This window comes from Phacochoerus africanus, chromosome 11 (assembly GCF_016906955.1).
Source record: "Phacochoerus africanus isolate WHEZ1 chromosome 11, ROS_Pafr_v1, whole genome shotgun sequence".
NCBI lineage: Eukaryota > Metazoa > Chordata > Mammalia > Artiodactyla > Suidae > Phacochoerus > Phacochoerus africanus.
In genome coordinates, this window is record NC_062554.1 from 102,902,324 (window position 1) to 102,922,286 (window position 19,963).

General features: G+C 37.5%; 1 protein-coding gene across 3 annotated transcripts in view; it reads right to left on the minus strand.

The window, feature by feature from the left end:
* Positions 1-19,963, minus strand: part of RELN (reelin) — a 500,685-nt gene that overhangs the window by 126,689 nt on the left and 354,033 nt on the right. For all 3 annotated transcript variants that reach the window (XM_047752963.1, XM_047752962.1, XM_047752964.1), the window contains exons 21-22: positions 5,727-5,919; positions 4,837-4,949 (exon numbers count right to left, since the gene is read on the minus strand). In XM_047752963.1, coding sequence (XP_047608919.1) covers positions 4,837-4,949; positions 5,727-5,919 — 306 coding nt within the window. The remainder of the gene's footprint in view (positions 1-4,836; positions 4,950-5,726; positions 5,920-19,963) is intronic.

Consider the following 19,963-nt stretch of genomic DNA (forward strand, 5'->3'; position numbering starts at 1 on the left):
AAGGAGTGAATGGACAGGACAGGAAAAGGCAGCCTGTTTCTGATTTCTGTAGGTAATGGGGTGAAAAATGTGCTAGGAGTCAAGGGACCCGAAACCCTTGGACCCTGGCTCTATAATGGATCAGCTATGTGACCTTTAGTGAGAAATTGAAGCCCTCGGGGGCTTCAGTTCCTCACCTCTCAAATAAAGGGATTGGGCACACTGATTTCTAAGATCCCTTCCAGCTCAAAAATTGAATGATTGCACTGATGCTTTGTGGATTGAGGGGATTTTATTTTCTTTATAGTCACATGCCTACATGAAACCCATGGCATGCATTATTTTGAAGTTTTGATATTTCAAACACTAAAATGAGGTTGGAGGGTTTCAGAAACCTGACTTAGATTTCCCAGTTTATTTATTCTCCTAAATAGTTACATGTAAACACATTCCAAATTCTTTTTCTAATTAATCCTCATGTGCTTCTATGAACCCTTGAAAAGATACTTAAGATAAAAAGCTTAAAGTGAGTTATTCCATTTGAGACGACAATCCATGGTTTCATGTGCTGATATTAATTAACAGAAGAGAAAGCAAAAGAGGCTGAATATTGGCTTCGTTTTTAGAGAGGAAAAAAATTAGGCGTGTGTGCAATCTCCAGCTGGTCACATGTGAGAACACAAGGTGTGATCTCACTGATTTGCAGCTGCATCACTGCGAAATATCGCCCTCAATACAAATACTTAATTTGCCAATTTTCTCTTTCTCTCTCACTCTCTTCCTCTTTCTCCCTGTCTCTGTTTCTCTCTCTCAAAGGCATTCTTAGGAGGAAAACCCTGTGCACTTCAGATTGAGTCTGGAAGTGGCACCCCAGCAGTATGGATCATGAAATGAAGTTGACCTGTATTTAAAATCCAAACTTTTGAAGGCAATGAAACTTGGCAGTCTTTTCGTGATTTGATTTTTTTCCCCCTTATAAACTTCTAGACTGAAATAAAACAGCATTTGAGTCATCTCGCGATAGTTAGGTAACCTGAGGAATCAAGGTAAATGAAGGCTAAATTGTATTTTCCACCTTCAGAGTTACTGTAATTACATTTACCCTATTATTGTGAAACTCATTCAGTCATTAGGTGTTGATTTGTTTATGAAGTCAGCAACTGACAGCTGCTTGGGTCTCATTAGGCCCTGTTCTTATGTAAATGTCTCTCATAAAAACAAAATTAATTTTCACTGGGTAACAAATGTTCAGTTCATATACAATATAATTTCTTTGAGCAGGTGTATACACATTCAATATTTCTACTCTAAGTTGTTTTATCTAACATACTTTCCAAAGTTAACAGATCTTTGACAATGCAGACCACATTTGCTTGTCTGCAGTCCATTTATAGTTGCACATGCTTAAATCGAAACAGCATAAGAAAGATTTGCCAAATAGAACACCACTTCAAACTATACTTTCCTTTTTCCCACAATGCTTGGGGTAAACATGCCATTGGCGAAAATCTGAAATGCATATAATACAGTAATCAAGAATTCCAAAGACAATAAATGCACTTTATCCTTATAGTAGTGTTTTTAAGCATTATAAACCCCCAAACAATGATAATAACCAATGGAACACTAATTTTTTTTGAAATGCTACAGCAATGATGTTTAGTTTATGTATTAGTGAGTAGAAATATTAAAATAAATATCCTATTGGCTTGTTCAATTATAAGAAATATTTTTACTTTCTTTACCCAAGACTTTGAAGGAAATTTGGAAAAGCAGAATTCAATTATTTACCTACGTGTACTTAAAGGCAAGTGGTCAGAGGAATAACTAGTAGATTTTTTTCAGTTTGTAAAAAGAGATAGCTTGCAGTGAAACATCTCTTTAGTTCATCCAGACACAAGGAATCGAGATTCTATTTAATTTCTTAACATTTAATGAGCATCCTAATAGCGTGACAGGCACTGTGTTAAAACTAAAGGGTTTAAGAGCCAATGTATTTCCTCTCAAGTGGCTAATGAACATTGATGAAAATCTGACCTTTTCTTATTATATTAAAACTTTCAACTTGGTGATACTATGTATTTTTAGGACCACACCTGTGGCATATAGAGGTTCCCGGGCTAGGAGTCGAATTGGAGCTGTAGCCACTGGCCTATGCCACAGCCACAGCAATGCGGGATCCGAGCCACGTCTGTGACCTACACCACAGCTTTCGGCAACGCTGGATCCTTACCCCACTGAGTGAGGCCAGGGATCGAACCTGTGTCCTCATGGATACTAGTCAGATTTGTTTATGCTGAGCCATGATAGGAACTTCGGTGATACTATTTCTTAAGCCAAGAAATAATAATGCAATATAAAATTTGAGTGTAAAATAACCTGCAAAGGTTGTTTTGATAAAGGACAATACTTTTCGGATATTGCCTAAACTACATTAAGAATAATAACTTAAAACATTTCTGGGAATGAAAGGACAGCTCTAAAGTACAGGATCAGTGCTATCTTACCATCATAATTTTGAAATTGTACCCCACATGTCAATAAATAAAAATTAGTATTTTTAAATAATGAAGGTAATATACTTAATGGTGAAATAATGGAGGGAAAAAACCCTCAGTAGCTTTGCAACAAGTATGACCAGTATTTCAATTGTCTGATGTGTCACTTTTTTAAATAATTTTAATAGATATGCTTGGAACATCATTGAAATTAAATAAAAGTCTTGATTATATTCCCAGGAGTAGATATAAAAAAGTATGATTTCAGAGAAAGTAATAACTTGTTATTCAAAGCGTTAATAGAGTATCCAGGAAATGGCTCACAGTTGGATATAGAAAATCTGTGGAAATCAAATTTCAAGCATTTTGTTCCAACTGACATAATGATGAATCCTTAAAAATAATCAAGGAGGCATTCTTCTATAATGCAGTAATTCAATTTTCAACTAAAGGAGGTATAATAATAATTCTAGGTTGTTACCTAACCACTTGTTTTCGTGTAGAGCCTAACTCTTATATAAAATAGTCCGAGAAGGGTTGATTTAGTGATTTTCTTTACAAAAGGGGTCTTGGGAAGCAGACACCACAGTAAAATATAATTTTTGTCTCTTTTATACTTTCTCTGCTACACAAATCACAAAATCTTTGAATTTTTCAGAACTATGATGGACTTTTAAGATCATTTAGTTAAAACTCTTCATCACATATGTAAGGAATCAGTTTGAAGAGGTTGTGAATGGTTAAAGAGTGTAGTTAATCATTGACAAAGAAATATTGAGAACTCAGGTCTTCTACTTTCTAGTCACAGGTTCTTCCTTGGGTGAGCTCATCCTGTCCCAGCGTCTAAATAGTACTCATAGTATTTAACTTTTCCACCCAAACCTCTTTTCTGAGCCGCAGATTCCTAAGTCCAATTGGCTTCTTGATATTTCTGCTTAAACAGATTAAGCATTACAAACTTCACATCACAAAACATACGCAGCATTATGATCCTGAATTCTCTGTCCTAGATCCACCCCTCTAGTCTCTCCCATTTTGTTCAGTGGTACGACCAGCCAACAATTTTCCCAGGCCCAGAATTCAGAAATTGTTTTCGATTCTGCCCTTTCTACCACAGCCCCCATCTGGTCCATCAATGAGTCCTATTTGATCATATTTCGGAAAAGATGGCTCTTGCCATGTCCGTTACAATCATACGCCAAGCCACCTAAACATCTAATGCCTGGGGCCCCTGCCCCTAACTGGTCTCCCTGTCTTTTTTAAAGATTTTTTTTCTTATTATAGTTGCTTTACAATGTTCTGTCCATTTCTGCTGTACAGCAAAGTGACCCAGTTAGACATATATATATATATATACACACACACACACACATATGTGTGAGTGTGTGTGGATACATTCTTTTTCTCACATTATCCTCCATCATGTTCCATCTGGTCCCCCTGTCTTCATTCTTTATCCTACAATCTGTTCCTCACACAGGCCTCAGAGAGATCAGTCTAACATGCAACGATGTCATATTTTGGGGAAAAAAAATGTGCTTTTCTCTTTCATACTATCAAATGTTTGACTTTCTCCCTAGTTACTGAGGCTACTGCTTTCTGGGGGATGATTTTCATTGTTACTGAAAGATTGTGAATAGAGAAAAAGAGTGTCTATTAAGCTTTTAAAAGAAAAAGTAGGGATTTGCAGCAAGAAGACAGCCCTGCAATCCAAACTGTCTTGACATAGACTTTTTAGATTTCTGTATCATTCTCTTTTATAGGTCAAACCCAAAGGAACTGGCTCATTGAATTTTCTCATAAAAACAAAAGTTGAGGCCAAAGGAGAAGTGAGAAAAAGCTAGGGCAGTTTGGAAATCAAGTTTTCATTAGTTCTATTTTTCTAATATACTCAGTATAAAAGAAAGATCAGGAACTGATTCAATATTCTATAATAACCTATACAGGAAAATAATCTGAAAAAGAATGAATATATGTATGTGTGTGTATACACACACATATCATAAATATATACACACATATATACATGTATATGTATATAAACACATATATACATACATATATACATATACATATATACATGTATATGTATATAAACATATATATACATACATATATACATATATATAAAACTGATTAACTTTCCTGTATATCTGAAACTAACACAATATCATAAGTCAACTATACTCCAATACTGTTAAACAAATTAAATGAAAAAAAGAAAGATCTTTTGAAGGTGGAAAAAAAAAAGAATGTATCCTGCCTGCCATCTCATGCTTAACTCTTCTTCATCTTTGTCATGCTAAAAGAGATAGTAAAAGTTAAAGTGACAGCCATATCTACAGATGTCATCTCTTACCAAGTTTTCTGGGGAAGAAGTACTATGACTCTTCTCCACTGTGTGAACTCACTGGCATGGTAAATACTTGCTGATGTGAATTCCTGACAACTCGGCATACTTGGAAGGCATTCCTAAAAGAGAATCAGACAAAAATGAAACTGAGGTTCTAGTTCCTCCAGGGGCGAAATGCTGACTCACACAAGTGTAAAAGACCTTAGAAGTCTAATGTTATAATCTTAACCATTTGCAATATGGGTGCAATCCATAATTTTTCCTTCTGAGAAGCTAAAATATTTGGGAAACAACTGAAATGAGATGCCACAATGGAATTAAATGTTTTCCAATTCTCACACGCAAACACAGAAAATAGATTAGGACCTGTTAGCATCATACTGGCATTTGGTGAAATTATCCTTTTCACTATGGTGTTTATGCATTTATTGCAATATCAGATCACCAGTATGTATATATAAAGAAGTACATTTTATTCCAAGAAACTGGAATTAGGTTATTTCTTTTTTGTTTTTTAAGGCAAGAGCTACCATATTCTTAATATGATTTCCCTACAGTTGAAGAGACTTAACAAAGGATAGTTGAAGACATGCCATAGGGAAAGAAGGAGACATTTATAGATAAGTGGGGGTAGAGACAAGAATGTTGAAACACCATCCTAGTATATCTGGTCCTGAAGTTATTCTCATTTCTTTCTTATTTTCAATTGCCCTTTAGTATCTGATAGGGCAGAATGTGGCCTCATGGTAGGCCATTGGTGACACTGTGTCAATTCTAAGTTGCAAATAACATTGTTCACTTTTAACCAAACCTAAACTTTTAGCATTGTAATTCTTTGCTTCCTATATAACAAGGGGAAGGCTATTTATCACAAGCTTCAGAGCGGAGAGACTTACTTCTTGGACGAGGTGCCAGGTCAGGCCGTGGTTGGTGGAGTACTCCAGTTTCACCTGGTTGTCCATGTGTGGAGTATATTTCTGGCCACAGCCCATCACCAAACTGAACTGAATCATGTAGGATGCTCCTATCTGCATTGACTGTGTTTCCACATAGCGCATACTGGAGGCAAGTTTAGAATCTCCTGTAAAACTGGAAGACAGAGGTCGAAATCAGAAAGCTAAAAACAGCAACACAGTAGGGAAAAAAAATCAAACCCTTCTTTTCCTATCTCACACCAAAATAGTTTCATTTTACTTCTTTAAGCCTTGCCAAGTTCTAGAATGAGTTTCTGTTAATATTTTAAAAAAAGAGGCAATTTGAAACAATTTGTCTATCAAAGAAGCAATGTATTTTTAAAGTTAACACCTTGACTTGTCAAAATGGGTACTCACTCATATATTGTTCATGAGTATAAACACTTTGACTCATTAATATGACTTCTTGGAATCTATCCTAATAAAACAGTCCTAAATTCAAAACCAACTTTATAAAATATGAATATTGCAGGTTTACTTAGGGTAGTAATTGGGAACCATTTGAGATGTCAAACTACAGGGAAAATGGTGTAGCCACTTGACAGACTGTCCATATTTCAAATATTTATGAAGGTAATATAATCAAATTTACATGTATATGACAAAAGAAGGTTTAAAAATCCACAAAATGATGCATGAAGGAAATTTGGCAGAACGTCTGCAAAGGCTGTGTTTGGTGGTAGAAACTGGACAATTTAAAACTTCATTTTTCCTACTTTCCAAATAGTCTTTAATGCTTAGCCACTAAATACTGAAATCATCATAACATAGTTAAAAAATTTTTTTTTAAATATAGCTGATTTACAATGTTGTGTGACTTCTGCTGTACATGATATAGTTTTAATAGTGGTACCTAAAGTCAGTGAAATTCCCATGTTTTACTGGGTCTCAACTGAGCACTATGTGATTGTAAACTGAAGGCAGGCACAATTACTTTTTTATAGAAAACTGCTCAATGAATTTATAACCTATCAGAGGAGATTAAAATATGGACACATTTCACTGTAGTTAAGATGCGTCAGTGTAAATATTTCCAGGGCCAACCACACGGGGGTTTGTCTGCCACAGCACTTAGTACTACAATTCTGAACTAGTCAAGTTCCACCCTTCAATGACAAGGTGGCTCAGACAAAGGAGTTGATGCAATATTGCAGGAAATCTTTGAGGCATTTAATATTTTTTCTTAATTCCCATTTGCTGAATCAGCAAAATAAGAAATAACTACTCTGACTTGCTTCTTGCAAGGATTAAGATATTATTTAAAGATGGAATATTGTGCATATAGAAGATCGCCATGGGCTTGGGTTCCAGGTTATAAAATGTAAGAAGCTTTTTCTTGACAATGACTAGTTACTGTTTAAATTTTAAATTAAGTTTTTGCATTTGGACAACAAATAAAAGAGCAAAATATAAGTGCCCAATATCTGTCTTAGCATATGGTTCATACAAGGAAGGGGAAAGTTATATTCAGTACTGCTGGACTTACAAATCCAGCTACTCCGTGTTTGTTGTTATTGATAAAGATGCCCACCAGTTGTTGAGTTAGGCCTATATTCTAAGACTGTGCTAAGCACAATACCCACACTATATTCCTGAGTTCCATCTTTACAATTATTCTGTGAAGAAGGAACAATGACCTCTAGTGAACAAATGAGGAGATGGGGGCAGTAAATGGTAGAAACTCGATGAGAAATCAGCTTTGCCTAACTCCAAAACCTCTTAGCCAAATGCTATCTCTTTGTCCTTCTATTACTCTACGAGGGAGAAAAAAACACTGCCATTGTGAATAATTTTCATTTGTAGTTAATTTAAAAATCATTAACTTTCAGTTACTATACAATGATGCTCTGATGTTAGACGTACAAAACCATGATTGCTACTGTGTATTATTAGGGCATAAAGGATGAAGTCTAGAAAATATGAAGCTGTAGGATGCAATTTTTTTTAGCAGTGTTACAAAAGGAACCAACATAGAACAAGAATACGAGTAAGCTGCATTGGCACAAACTCATCTACGTAAATTCTAGAGTCTTTTAAACAGGCAAATAATAATAATAATAATAATAAAAATCACAAATGTTTCTCCCTGTGAGAAATGAATGCTGCTTTTAGTTTCCAGGGTTTAATGCTCTTTCTACTACTCTTTATGAAAAAGGTAATCAGAAACAGTTGACTGGGCTTCATTTTTAACTGTTTATTTTAAAGGCAGGGTATATATACCCCCCGGCATCTGGGGAAAAAAAAATCACACAGTATGTGGCAGCAACATGGGCTGAAAGGTCTGCAAGCCACAGAGGTACTAAAACTTTCTCACTCATGTTATGCATAATCTTTCTCCATCCAGTGTTTCTGAAACAATTTAAGATTATTTTCACAATCAACTCCTTTTAAGTTCCTCCCTTCTGAGATGGTTTAGTATCCTGGCAATGCTACAGAGAAACAGAAAGAAGTGCTGCATTTTGCAAATAGTACCTGCACTTAACTTTTTCATGGTTACAAATTAACCATAAGCTTGTTTGGAGAGAAGTATTCACACCCAGGAAGTGTGTGAGGCATCCTTACAATGATAGCTTTTAAAGGTACAATGATGTCAACAAATAAGACAAAAAGTATATAAAAGGACAAGTTAAGGCTGAGTAGTATTCCATTGTGTATATATACCACATCTTAATCCATTCATCTGTCAATGGACATTTAGGTTATTTCCATGTCTTGGCTATTGTGAGTAATGCTGCTATGAACATAGGGCTTCATGTGTCTTTTTCAATGAAAGTTTTCTCTGGATATATGCCCAAGAAGGGGATTGCTGGATCATATGGTAGTTCTATATTAAGTTTTCTGAGGTACCTCCATACTGTTTTCCATAGTGGGTATACCAATTTATATTCCTACCAACAGTGGAGGAGGGTTCCCTTTTCTCCACACCCTCTCCAGCATTTGTTATTTGTGGACTTATTAATGATGGCCATTCTGACTGGTGTGAAGTGGTACCTCACTGCAGTTTTGATTTGCATTTCTCTAACAATCAGGGATGCTGAGCATTTTTTCATGTGCCTATTGGTCCTCTGTATGTCTTTTTTGGAGAAATATCTATTCAGGTCTTCTGCCCATTTTTTCAGTTGGGTTGTTTGTTTTTTTTTTGCTGTTGAGTTGCATGCGTTGTCTGTATATTTTGGAGATTAAGCCCTTGTTGGTGGCATTGTTTAAAACTATTTTCTCCCATTCCATAGATTGTCTTTTTTTTTTTTTTTCTTTAATGGTTTCATTTGCTCTGCAAAAGCTTGTAAGTTTGATTAGGTCCCATTGATTAATTTTTGTTTTTATTTCTACTGCTTTGGGAGAATGACCTCAGAAAACATTTGCGTGGTTAATGTCAGAAAATGTTTTGTGTATGTACTCTTCTAGGAATTTTCTGTTGTCTTGTCTTATGTTTGTCTTTAAGCCATTTTGAGTTTATTTTTGTGGATGGTGTGAGGGTGTGTTCTAATTTCATTGATTGACATGCTGCTGTCCAGTTTTCCCACCACCATTTGCTGAAGAGACTAGAACAAAATAATGCCATTTGTAGCACCATGGATGGAACTAGAGACTCTCAATTTTACTAAGTGAAGTAAGTCAGAAAGAGAAGGACAAATGCCATATGATATAACTTATATATGGAATCTAACATACGACACAAATGAACCTATCTACAGAAAAGAAACAAACTCACAGACTTGGAGAACAGACTTGTGGTTGCCAAGGGGGAGAGGGACAGAGTGGGGTGGACTGGGAGTTTGGGGTTAGTAGATGCAAACTATAGCATTTGGAATGGATAAGCAATGAGATAGATCCTACTGTAGAGCACAGGGAACTATGCTAATCTCTTGTGATGGAACATGATGAAGGATATATATATATACACATACACATTGATAGAACATAGAATTGATTGATATTGATAGATATTGTAGTTGATAGAACATAGAAAATCAACTACATTTTTTTAAAAAAAGAGAAAAAAGTTTAAAAAATGACAAGTTAAGAGGCTAAAAAAAAGACAGTTAAACAGCGACAATAAAATTCTTATTTAGCATGGATATCTGTTCCTCCAGAAGTTGTGGGCAGATATTGTTGGGTAGGCTGTTGCAGCTGCTGTCCACAGCTCCTCTCTCCCCAGTCATCTTCTAGTGACTGGTCTGGGGGTGTCCATGTCCATCATAAGTTCTCACCAAAGGGATGTAAGTGAAAGATGCTAGCTGGATATACTCACTCAGCTTTAATATAAATTTTTAAAAGAGATGGATGGACTTGGCTGCCATGCCCTTTTGCCTCTTCCTATTGGGGCAGCAGCCGTCCTATAACAATAAGGAGAACAAACACGCAGTTGAAACTCTCTCTGCTGAGATGGTGGAGTAGAAAGATGGAGAGAGCATGGGTCCCTGATGGTCTTGTTAAGCTGCTTACCAACCCTGGACTGTCAAGCCTAGGACTGCTTGTTACGAATGACAAATAAACCTCCTCACTTTTGTTAATGTCACAGTCAGTCTTTTCTGGTTGTTGTGGTAACCCAGAGCTGAATGCATTTCTGATACACCTGCCATACTTCATGGTACTAAGTGCTATCTCTTCTGACGTGTTAATCAAAAGCAAAATAGCCCACGAAAAGCACAGGCATCTTGTGCCTTAAAATCTTGATCAGTCTTAGGACACGTTTTCCTCGTTGTATGTTTTATTCAAGACGAGCTGACAGCCAGTGAGATCAGGTTTGGCTTTTTCCTCCTGACTACTCTGATGTTCATACAGAGCTGGACTTTTAGGGTCAAGAATTTCATAGTCTACGGCCCTTTAATTTATAAAACTGCTCCTCTTTGCTGCTTGCCTAAGTCACGATATGTTTATAAAGGCAAAATGAAGCTGAACTTCTCTGTTGCAATCACAGAAACAGGAAAAAAATAGTCCACATCAGCATTTTGGGGAGAAATTCTGGAGACATAAAGCATGGGGAATGGGAGGCTTTGCTTTATTCATGATGATTTGCTTAGCTTTATTCAAAAGTAAAGGAAAAATAAAAAAAATTGCTGCATCTAATGATAAGATTTAATGAGAGAATGGGGATAACTCTTTCCATTAGGACAAGCTTACCTCCCTGTGCCTTTTGATGTCCACCCTCAAGAAGGCTAGTAGGCTCTCTGTTACGACCCTGGTAAGTGAATGGCACCGTAATGTCACTCAATTCTCCATCACTGTATCTTAGTTCATAGTAGAGGCCTTTGCCCCTGCCCCTTCCTTTTTAAATCTCATGTATTCCTGAAGATCTGCTTTCCTGACCAGGGTGAAAGCCTCTCTGTAGGAAGAGGCACATCTTGTTCATCTCTGCATCCCCCTAAAACCATTCAGAGCTTGGTGCACCTCAGAAAGCACGGGGTATCGGTGTGCAGGATATTGCGGTTTTCCAACATTTCCAAATGAAATGGAATATTTCATTTGACCTTTGAGTCAAGACCACTTGGGAGACATCAGAGATCCTTACCATTGTGTTATAGAAAAGGAAAGCTGAGAGGCTGACCTGCTGGCCCGCAGGGCCTCGCAGTCACTAAAAAGCTAGAATCTAAGCCTTCTGATGTCTACTTTGATGTCCTTTCCACTACGTCATGCCTGTCAAAGGTTTGCAAAGAATGTTAAATAAAATGAGCTCATTAGCGAGTCTCTCAACTGGAGAGAAGGTGAATTTTCCAAAACTGCAGTTACTTAAATGCTGTAATGAACACAGATAAGGTTTTGAGGTTATCCTCACTTAGAGGAATTGCTCTTTCTGCACTTCCCCAGAGCCTTGTTCCCATCTCCAGAAGAAAAGCTCTTTCACATAAATGGGTATCATTCAAGGAAGTTGGGGAATACTCAGGCCACAAATTTCCTTAAACGCCAATTCATGTAAAACAGCCAAATCACCTAGAGACTGAGCCGTTTTTGACCAAGGGGCCATCTGTTTCAGAATAGTTTGGTAAGCAAGAAACCATAGTGGAAGTGTCACTACTAATGGGCCACAAGAGAAGTCACTGCATCAATATTTACATTTCTTAGAAACCTAAGCATGACTCTATCATTTTCAAGAACTACATGGAAAAGCCCAGCTCTGGAGAACTCATTTTCAGAGAAAAAGATCAACAAAAAGCTGGTCTTGGTCTGATACTGCTCAGAAGTTAGTCCTCTGCAGAAGGACATGTGAATGAATTTAAGCCCCTCTAATATCATCTTTTTTGAGGGAGGGGTTTATTTTCGCAATCATCAAAGAAATGTTTACTAGAGCTGACAGAAAAACTTGATATTGTGGATTTAAAAGTGGTATTTCAACTCATTTGTTTTGTTTGTTTGTTTTTTGGGGTTTTTTGTTTTTGTCTTTTTTTTTTTTTTTTTTTTTTTTTTTGCCGTTTCTTGGGCTGCTCTTGTGGCATATGGAGGTTGGTTCCCAGGCTAAGGGTCTAATCGGAGCTGTAGCCGCTGGCCCAAGCCAGAGCCACAGCAACTCGGGATCTGATCCGCATCTGCAACCTACACCACAGCTCACGGCAATGCAGGATCCTTAACCCACTGAGCAAGGCCAGGGATCAACCTGCAACCTCATGGTTCCTAGTTGGATTCATTTAACCACTGTGCCATGACAGGAACTCCTCATTTGTTGTTTTTATAATGTTTCTTAAAAGAGAAACAACCATATTATTTCAGTGGTTATATAAATTTTACATAATTATTGGAAAAAATCTGACACTAAGAGAAGCAGTTTTTAAAAACTAATAATTTACAATTCTACTATGCAGAGATGAACACTGCTAACATTTTGGTGTGAATACTTCCAGACTTTCTTACATTTACACACACAAATATACACACATACACATTCGTTTCTCTTAAAAAAAATTAGAATTGTAATAGTCCTGATCACTTTTTCTTTCTACAACTATTTCATTGCTATCTTTCTATATGGAAAAAATATAGTAAGTATAGTAAAACTATAAATACAGTAAATATAGTAAGACTTGTGTCTTAAAGCCAGTCTCCAATTATGGAAATCTTTAGAGGAGGTTTTTCGCTATTATAAGCAATGCTTCTATAATATGCATCCCTGTATGTCTTTGTGTACTTGTCCAACTATTTTCTTAAGATAAGTCCCTAGAAGCAGAATTGCTTGGTCAAAGGAAAACTTAAAAGTTAGCCCTTATTGCTAGGTTGCTCGCCAAAAAGGTTATACCAAGTTACACTTAAAAACATTAACAGTAACAGAACTGCCAATTCTGATTACACATCAATACTGAACTCTGAGAAAGTTTTTCATTTTAGCTACATTTTTCTTTTTAGTTATGCATAGTTACTCTATGCATAGTCTTTTAATCTACTTTTCTTTGATTACTAGAGAACATAACATGTTAACTAGTCATTGGCTATTTGTAGCTTTTTAGGATGTGAGGAGTCTTTTCATGTACTTTTCCCATTTAAAAATTGGGAAAATATGAAAACCATATTTGTACAAGTTCTTCACACATCTGGAATATGCAGTCTGTCATATATGTTGTCATAAACAGTCCCTGCTACCAATTTCTTGTCGCATTTTATTTTCAGAAAGATCACCCCCTTACCCTTACTAAATACAAGTTTAAAAATTTCAAGTGCTGGAAGATGTGACCCTAGTAGTTTCTGCTTTTGGTGTCATGCTTTACCAGTTTCTATTACGATAGCCTCGGACCCTAGCTCATTATCATTTTTTGCAAATGTTCAATGGACATGTGAAAGGGTATGTACTTTTCATTTGAAGGGTGTAATTTTTTTCTTTATCTATTAAATCATCCTTATCAGTTACCTCCCATACATCTGTCTAGGTCCTCGCTTATTTTTTGTTTGCTTGTTCCATCAAGGACCCAAACAAAATATTAAAGCCACACTTGCTGTAATTCTCTTTGTGATTCCCGCAGATTTTGCATTATGTTCACCATGCTGTGTATGTGTTGTGTGGGGGGCTGACTTTTCATCTTCCTACGGATGTCTATCCCTCCTGACATCACCCATGTTTCTCATCTCAAGCCCCAGCTTCAGCCCAGGAGAGTTCGGCGGGGCGAGGTATGAGGGGCTATTCACCTTTTGTTCACTTCACTCTCACCCACACACTTTCTTTCTTCTCCACACACTTTCCTCCAATACCACTTCCTCTAGAAGCTCATTCAAATTTCAACTTCCAAGAATCGTACAGCATTTTCTCTGCTACACTGGCTCCATCACTTCAATGAGGATTTTGGAGACAGGGTTATATCAAACATGTGGGCTTAACATATTGTATTATATGATATACTGATTTATTAATTTTCTCCTTGTTTTCCTGATGACTTTCTCTCAACCAGATTCTCAATTGGAGGAATTCTCTATGTAAATTTCCAGATACAAATTTATTTTATTTATTTATTTATTTTTTTTGGGGGGTCTTTTGTCTTTTTGTTGTTGTTGTTGCTATTTCTTGGGCCGCTCCCGCGGCATATGGAGGTTCCCAGGCTAGGGGTTGAATCGGAGCTGTAGCCACCGGCCTACGCCAGAGCCACAGCAACGCGGGATCCGAGCCTCGTCTGCAACCTACACCACAGCTCATGGCAATGCTGGATCGTTAACCCACTGAGCAAGGGCAGGGATCGAACCCGCAACCTCATGGTTCCTAGTCGGATTCGTTAACCACTGCGCCACGACGGGAACTCCCAGGATACAAATTTATTTTATGACAATCTTTTTTACTTACTTCATTTGGTCTATAGCTTCAAACAAATTTGAAATTTCTACACATCATGCATTTTGTCATGCATTTATTCAATACTTTGTTTTCAAAACCTTTACGGATTTCTTTTTTTGGGGGGGGGGGGAGGGTGTCTTTCTTTCTTTCTTTTTTTTTTTTTTTTGTCTTTTCAGGGCCACACCTATCGCATATGGAGGTTTCCAGGCTAGGGGTCGAATCAGAGCTGTAGCTGCCAGCCTATGCCACAACCACAGCAATGCAGGATCTGAGCCCCATCTGCAACCTACACCACAGCTCATGGCAACACCAGATACTTAACCCACTGAGCAAGGCCAGGGATTGAACCTACAACCTCATGGATCCTAGTCGAGTTTGTTAACCGCTGAGCCACAATAGGAACTCCCCTTTATGGATATCTAAGCGGCTAGACCTTAGAAATTATCTTGTTATTTTCTTGTTAGATTGAATTCCCTTATTTGTCTTCTTAGACTGAATTGGCCATAGAAGATATTTTGGAATACATGAGCTTTTCAGTATATATTTCAGGCCTTTTTATACTTTCGTTTTTGGAACCTTTTTCGTTTTGCTTATTTTCACTATTCCTATTCACAGTACACAGTTTATATTCTTCAGCTTCTTTCATTCTCATTTCCATTTTCTCAGTTTGGAAATTTACACATGGTTCTTCTAGCCAGGACTAGCTTTTCATTTAAGCTACATAATGCTTAAATCAAGCTGCTTGGCTGCTGTTTATTCAGCTTTTACAGAAAGCAGCCTCTTGACTAGCAAAATTCAGCAAAAAATTGGGTGTTTAGTAGCAGTTTTCTCTCAAGGATCAGATAATTTTATGTGTGAGAGACAGAACTAGAGGGGAATGTGTCACCTGGGTTAGAGGTTCAGGCTGTCTATACATAGTGGCTGTGACCACAACAAGCACCACTGGCTCTTTCTAACCTGGTTGCCTGCACCTACAGGGGTACTGCTGCCAGATGGGCGGTGGACCAGTGACTCTGTCGGGAGCTACAGAGAGACTCTTTGTTAGGGTTCCAGAGGTCCATCTGCAGCCCAGTCACCCACCTTTTTCTCTGTGGAACCAGCTCCCAAAGTCTAGATGCCAGCAGCTAATTCCAATAACTTAAAGAAAATCTAGTTTTAAAGTTTATAGACATTCTTAAAGGTCATAGAAATTTGTTGGTAAGATAATGGTTTCAAAGATTTCTGTCACATCTCAGCCAAATCTTCATTTTGCCCACCTCACAACATTTTTAGGAAATGAGTAAACTCTGGCAGAAAAAGGGGAATGTCTGCCGAGTCAAAGTCAGAGGGGAGTCAGTCTGGGCTTCGGTCCCCAAAAGGAGAAGGGGAGACTCAGGGCCAGAAAGAGGAGAGGCTATCAGAGAGTGGGGAGACCCAGACCAGGGGGAAAACACCCTCTCTCAACTCTTGTGGTGCCTCAAACCCGAGGGTGTGTGAGAACACAACTGTCAGGGGCTTTTTTCTCCAACAGTACTTCCCGCCTCTTACGGTGCAAAGAGAGAAATCAGAGAAGCTTTAGCTGTTGCCAGCCTCTTCCATGTCTGTTAATAACTTCAACTTATCCTGGATTTTTGGCTTTCCAGAACTTCCTTGCTCCTCTTATTACTTTGCATCCATATTATCTCCAGAATCTATTTTGGTTGAGGTGAACTTGCCCGGTCCACTTTTACACTACTTAGAATTAGGACTTGCCTTTTCCACACACTCCCATGGTCTCTGTCAGCTTCTTCCTACTTCCTCTTGCATCTCACTTCCTTTTAGGAAGAACACACCAGCCCACACTGTCAGGCCTGAGAGCCCTGACTCAAAATGTTTAGCATGGAGAGAAGAGGTGAGGCAAGAGAGAAAAATATATGTGGAAGCTTTGAAATTCTCTCTTTAGCCTTCCAACCATGTGCAGCCATATGGTGCATACTAATTTAGTGAGTACGTAAGTATGCCATTCTAAGACTTTTACAGGACTTTGATATTTTGAATTTTGGAAACTCCATCAAACCTCATAGCAAACACATTAAATGCACCCAGATCCCATATTACATATATATATATATTTTTTTGTTGCAAAAACCTTCAAATAGATTTACAATTTTGCCTTTAAATTTTATTTGGTGACTTATGCATGGAAAATACATTTGGCTGTGATTTTTCAGCATACTTAGGACTCTGACCAAAAAATTATTTCCAATAGCATGAAATCTCATGAATATTTAAATTTAGCAATTAATGGAGTTTACACATGTGTTTTGTAGATCTTTAGTTAAATTTTATTAATTTAATTTTTGTAACTTTCTAACTTTCTTATCACATTTTTGAGACAATATTCGTTTTCCTAGCCCTTGGATTTTTTTTCCAGTGCCCTGGAAACCTTGGAGGCCTGTCATTGTGACTAAGGAAAGAACTTCCCAGGAAGAGTCAGAGGCAATGCAAAGGTGCTGGGAGAGGAAAGAGTTTTGCTTGTTGGATTAGAGAAGGAAGAACAATGTGGTTGGCGTGGATTGAATGAAAGGTGGGTCAGGCTACCCAGGGCCCACCATGGAGCTTTGTGAACCACTGTCCATAGAAAGTAACTATGTCAGCCTATTGAATTTGTTTCAACAACACAGACATACCTTGCATCTAGACTATGAAATGCAGATTTCTATTGTTAAATTTGTTCAGTGGTACGTTCTCTTACTTCTGAAATCTCACTTAGCCACTTAGTGCAAAGGGAGATTTTTAGGAAATCTAACTTTGGAGAAATAAATGACTCAAAAGTCAACTCTCTGGACACCAGTAGGACATGAATCTGGGAACATGGCCATTTTAATCTCTCCTTTAGTGGGGACTAAGTCTTTATTCTCCAATATATATTTTCAAGTGGTCCATTCCTCTCCTGCCATCAACCTACTGCTAACACCATTATAAGACACGTGGATGATACTTTAGGTCTTTGAGCTGAGCTCCTTCTACTGCTTCTCCTATTACCCCCCACCATCTATCTATGCTTATAACACAACTACAATCAGATTAAAAATATGATTAATTACTCCCTTGCTTCAAATTATTTACTGGATTCCCATAACACTTAGAATAATACACAAAATCTCTGTCGCTCTCTAAGGCCCTACCATAATCCAATTCCTTGCCTGCCTCAGGACCTTCCATCTTGCTGTTCTTCCTGTCTGTAATGTTTCCTTTCACACTTTTCACATCTCTGTTTCTTTCTTTCCTTCCTTCTTTCCCTACCTCTCTTTTCCCCTCCCTTCTTTCTTTTTCTTTTTAGGGCCATACCCACGGTATATGGAATTTCCTGGGCTAGGGCTCAAATTGGAGCTGTAATGGTAGGCCTATGAAACAGCCACACCAACACCAGATTCGAGCTGCATCTGCGACCTACACCACAACTCATGGCAATGCCAGATCCTTAAACCACTGAGCGAAGCCAGGGATAGAACCCACATCCTCATGGATACTAGTCAGGTTCTTAACCCACTGAGCTGCAACAGGAACTCCCACTTTTTCCTTTATTATTCTAGTCTCTACACTCCCAGGAGGGCTTCTCTAAACATCTTACCAAAAATAGTCTCACTTGCGCTTATGCTATCCAACATCCCCTTCCTTTATCCTCAGCAATTACTACTATCTGAAACATTACTACAAATTTGTTTTCTTGTTCACTTTTGTTCTTCTCCTCCAGAATGTAAGCTCTGCAAATAAAGGGCTTTTCTATATTCAACTGCAGTACTAAGTGCTATACCTACAGCACATACAGTGCCTATAAACAGTCAATAAACTGTTGAACGTATAAACTCGTCCATCAACAAATGAAAAATTGCATGGTAATGAAATCCTCATGTTGAGAAAGCCTAATAAATAGTATTTATTTTATTCTATTTTTATTTTTTGCTTTTTATAGGGCTGCACCTGTGACATATGGAAGTTCCCAAGCTAAGGGTCAAATCAGAGCTGCAGCTGCTGACCTATGCCAGAGCACAGCAACACAGGATCCGAGCCATGTCTGTGACCTATACCACAGCTCATGGCAATACCAGATCCTTAATGCACTGAGTGAGGCCAGGGATCGAACCTGCACCCTCATGGTTACTAGTTGGGTTCATTACCACTGAGCCAAGTGGGAACTCCAACAGTACTTATTTTAGAAAGTAATTTATAAAGTATTTGGGAATGTATTCAATTACATTACCAATTTTATAGAGGTGCTGATAACCTTGAAATCTGAAAATACTTTTTTTTCCTCACCACTGTTGAAAATAGTAATGACTTTTCAGTTCGTCACTCAATGTAATTACCTTACCTATCTGCTGAGCTTCCGAATTACTGTGAAATAGTGGTTGAAGTGGCTCTTGCAGGCCAGTTTACCCCAACTGACTTCCTTCAGCATCACAATTTGAGCTGATTTCTGGTACTTTTTGTTAGTCTTTGTGAAAAGAACACTCTAGATTTACTAATAAACTATTTAAAATGGCAAAATTTCTAAGTAAATTATATGTGGATGTTCAATGGAAGAAAAATTCTAAAGAAATTTACTTTGCTATTATTTTTATTCTATGAGCAGATTCATTTTATAAAGGGATAGTCATGACTGTGTTTTCCTTATAACCTAAAGGATCAAGGTTGTTCAAAATTTCAGCGGAACACAAACCCAACATCTCCTTTGTCAATGTTCACCAATAACACATTCCTCATATACTGATACATAAAGTAACCACCTTGACTATTTTCATGAGACTGGTCCGAAGAAATAAAGATCTGCATGTAGAAAAGACTCTTTTGAGTCTTAACCACTGAAAATATACATTCCTATTTAAAAAAAAAAAAAACCAAAAATGTGGCAAAGAAGAGGTAAGTCTTATTAAAAAATATTCGGCCTACTGCTTGCTAAATGTGTATTAGATCTGGCCTTGGGCTTGAAAGTCCCCACAGATGCATGTCAGGTTTGTGCAAGCATGACGTCTGAAGGGGTTTCTCCATGTCAGTAAGGAACTTTTTGTGTTACCCATTACTACACATTACCGTTGATTCCTGATGGTTCTTATAACCTAGATAGATGTCCCTGAACAAACTACTTTACAGCTCCTCTTGTATATCTTAAAACACATTTCACTCATCATTCAGTTCTGCTTATTTATTACATAATGACTATATAATGAAAACTTACTGATTTTCTTCGATTGTTAATAGAGCCACAGTACTATTTCCTACCTCTTATTGCATGTTAATTGTATTTAATTTGCATTATGAGATAAAAAAGCGTTTAGGGTCCTTTTAGCCTTGGATTACCCCCTAGGCAACTCTTGCTTCTCATAAAATATACAAATTATTATTATTTTTTATATATGATTTTTTTTCCATTATAGCTGGTTTACAGTGTTCT